The sequence below is a fragment of the Punica granatum genome, chromosome 6, assembly GCF_007655135.1.
Source record: "Punica granatum isolate Tunisia-2019 chromosome 6, ASM765513v2, whole genome shotgun sequence".
NCBI lineage: Eukaryota > Viridiplantae > Streptophyta > Magnoliopsida > Myrtales > Lythraceae > Punica > Punica granatum.
This window is the reverse complement of record NC_045132.1, coordinates 10,651,578-10,654,614: the sequence shown is the minus strand read 5'-3', so window position 1 is coordinate 10,654,614 and position 3,037 is coordinate 10,651,578. Positions and strand designations below refer to the sequence as shown.

General features: G+C 52.0%; 1 protein-coding gene across 1 annotated transcript; it reads right to left on the bottom strand.

Moving 5' to 3' along the window:
• Nucleotides 1-1,369: 1,369 nt before the first annotated feature.
• On the bottom strand, nucleotides 1,370-2,152 carry LOC116212143. Its single transcript, XM_031546716.1, has one exon. It carries the CDS (start codon nucleotides 2,150-2,152, stop codon nucleotides 1,370-1,372), a length of 783 nt encoding a protein of 260 aa, XP_031402576.1.
• Nucleotides 2,153-3,037: the final 885 nt, after the last annotated feature.

Sequence of the window (3,037 nt, the reverse complement as noted above, 5' to 3'; positions counted from 1 at the left end):
TCGTGCCCCTCGTTCCCTAGCTTTTGCCTAGGCCGCCTCGACGAGGTTTTCGACCCAGCGGGAGATTATTATTTTTTCTCTCAAGAAAGTTTTGCCTTAGGCGAATGGTGGGAGTTGGTACTCGTGCATGCGAACGGAAATGTCTTACAAGCGACGCAGGTGCGAGGCCCGGCAAACAAAAAGCAAACACGAATTGTCATGGATAATACTTCTTGATGGCGTCGGCGTTGACGGGAAGAGCATTTTCGGTGCCGTCCATGTCGCTCAGAATGACTGCTCCCCCGGAGAAAGTCTCTTTGACGATGAAGGGCCCGTCGTATTTGTACGAGAACTTCCCTCGAGAATCGGGTGCGACATGTAAGACCTTTCTCAAGACGAGGTCACCGGGACTGAACTCTCGGTGACGGACCTTGGCGTTGAATGCTCGAGCCATCCTCTGTTGGTAGCACTGACCGTGGCATAGTGCTTGAGCCTTTTCTCGTCAATGAGGTTTAACTGCTCGTATCATTGTTTCGCCCACTCCGCTTCTGCAAGTTCGGCCTCGGCAAGGATCCTCATGGAAGGGATCTCGACCTCAATTGGGAGGACTGCCTCCATGCCATAGACCAGGGAATACGGGGTTGCCCCGGTTGAAGTCCGTATGGATGTTCGGTACGCCAAGAGTGCATAGGGGAGCATCTCGTGCCAATCCTTGTAGTTCACCGTCATTTTTTCAATGATCTTCTTGATGTTCTTATTTGCTGCCTCCACTGCACCGTTCATTTGGGTATGGGGTGGAGTTGCGATGTCGAATTTTGAATTGTGCACAGAGCTCGTTGATGACCTTGTTATTCAGGTTCTTGGCGTTGTCCGTGATAATCTTCGCGGGGACCCCGTACCGCGCGATGACGTCGCGTCTGAGAAAACGGGCCACGGCTTTTGTGGTGACCGACGCGAGAGTGATAGCCTCAATCCACTTGGTGAAGTAGTTGATCGCCACCAGGGTGAACATGTGCCCGTTAGACGCTTTGGGGTTGATCGGGCCAATCACGTCCATCCCCCACATTGAGAAAGGCCACAGGGCTGTCATAGGGCGTAGCTCGTTGGGCGGTGCCTTAATCTGATCAGCGTAAACTTGGCATCGGTGGCAATGCCTAACATGCTTGACACAATCAGTCTCCATGGTGGACCAATAATAGCCTAAGCGCATAATCTTTTTGGCGAGCATGAGGCCATTCATATGAGGTCCACAATTTCCTCCATGCACTTCTTCCATAAGACGTCGCGATTCGTGTTCGTCGATGCACCGGAGGAGCGTGGAATAAAAGGAGCGGCGGTATAGTATCTCGCCGCTCAGAAAGTAGTGCATTGCAAGGCGTCTGAGCGTCTTTCAATCGCGGCGATCGGAGAATGGGGGATATTGCCCCGTTTGCAAGAAGTTCCTGATGTCTTCGTACCACGGCTTCGCTTCGGACGCTTCAATTGCGTTACAGTGGGCCAGGCCTTTGGCCACTTCTATTTCGAGAGGTTCGATGATGTCCCCTTCTGAGATACTCGCCATAGATGCGAGTGTTGCGAGTGCGTCCGCGAACTGATTCTTCGCGCGTGGAGTGTAGGTGAATGAGATCTTCTCAAAGTTCTTTGCCAATTCCGCAAGGTACTCATGGTACGGGACTAACTTCGCATCTTTCGTCTTCCACTGCCCCAGCGTTTGAAAGATTGTGAGCATGGAGTCACCGAATACTTCTAACTCCTTCACTTTGAAATCGATCGCCGCTTGCAAACCGAGGATGCACACCTCGTACTCGGCCACGTTATTGGTACAGGAGAAATCCACTTTCGCAGCGACCGGGTAATGGCGTCCGTCCGGGGATATCAGAACTGCCCCAACTCCTGATCCCACGGAATTGACAGCCCCGTCGAAGTACATCTTCCATGTTGGCTCCTCCTTCGCTTCACCTATCTGGAGGATCCCTTCGTCCGGGAAGTCCGTGTTAATCGGCGTGTCGTTGTCGATCGGGAATTCTACTAGGTGGTCGGCAATTGCCCGCCCCTTGATAGACGTGTGGGGCACGTATTTTATGTCGTATTCCGTCAGCTGACAGCACCTTTTTGCGATGTTCCTCATGGAGGAGAGGCTATCGAGTAAATACTGTGCGCACCCGAATTTCATCTGGTTGGGGCACGTATGCGCGAAGCCTATGCAACGCGGCTTGGGAGTATCCACCTTCCCGTAGGGATGCGCGACGGACACGCGTGAGAAGGAGTCGCCACTTACTGTTTACGACCCGTAGGTCCAGGGCCGTTGAGTCGCCCGGGTCTAGGGGCACGGGGTACACCTAAATGCTAAGGCAATGGTCGTACGGAACCGGAAATTCCGAATTCAGGGGTTCTATTACGTGCGGGCCTATATCCCGCACGCCTTTTCGGTACTCTAGCTTGCTAGGCTTGCCATTTTGTTTATTTACCGCGTGATTTAGAGTTGTACTCGACTCGCCCGTTTTGACACCGTAAATTCGGTGAATTGATCAAGTTGGGCTAAGAGTCCGAAAAATGAGTAGGCTTGTGCATCGAGGAGTCGGTTCACTATCTTAGCATTACAGTTCATCGAACCATGATGGTCGATTCCCTGCGTGAACCGAAACCACGAGTATCCGAGCTTACTCATCCTTTGGTGGCGATAGACCAACTTAACCGATCCAACACTCGGACCTCTCGCTCACCGATCGGGGATCCTTACAAGGAGATGAATGAACATACAAATAGAATCCTCACAATGTTCTCTCGAACAATTACAAAGTATAACCGAATAAGTAAATGGATCCCGATCGGTTTGCATCGGGCCACTATTCCGCTCCGGCTCACCGTGTATTTTGAATAACCGATAAGTGAATTAAGGCAACGCGGGCTCAAGGAGCCGGGGGTCGGGTCCGATCGATCCAACGGTTTGCAGGAGAATCGGTTGATTCCCACTGTAACCGTTGGGCCGATCAAGCTCCCGGGTGATATCTAGATTCGTTTCACACGCCCAATCCAAATTGCCTTCCACATAGGCCGT

Coding starts and splice junctions, on each gene's coding strand:
- LOC116212143 (XM_031546716.1), bottom strand. CDS start 2,152: ATGAAATTCGGGTGCGCACAGTATTTACTCGATAGCCTCTCCTCCATG.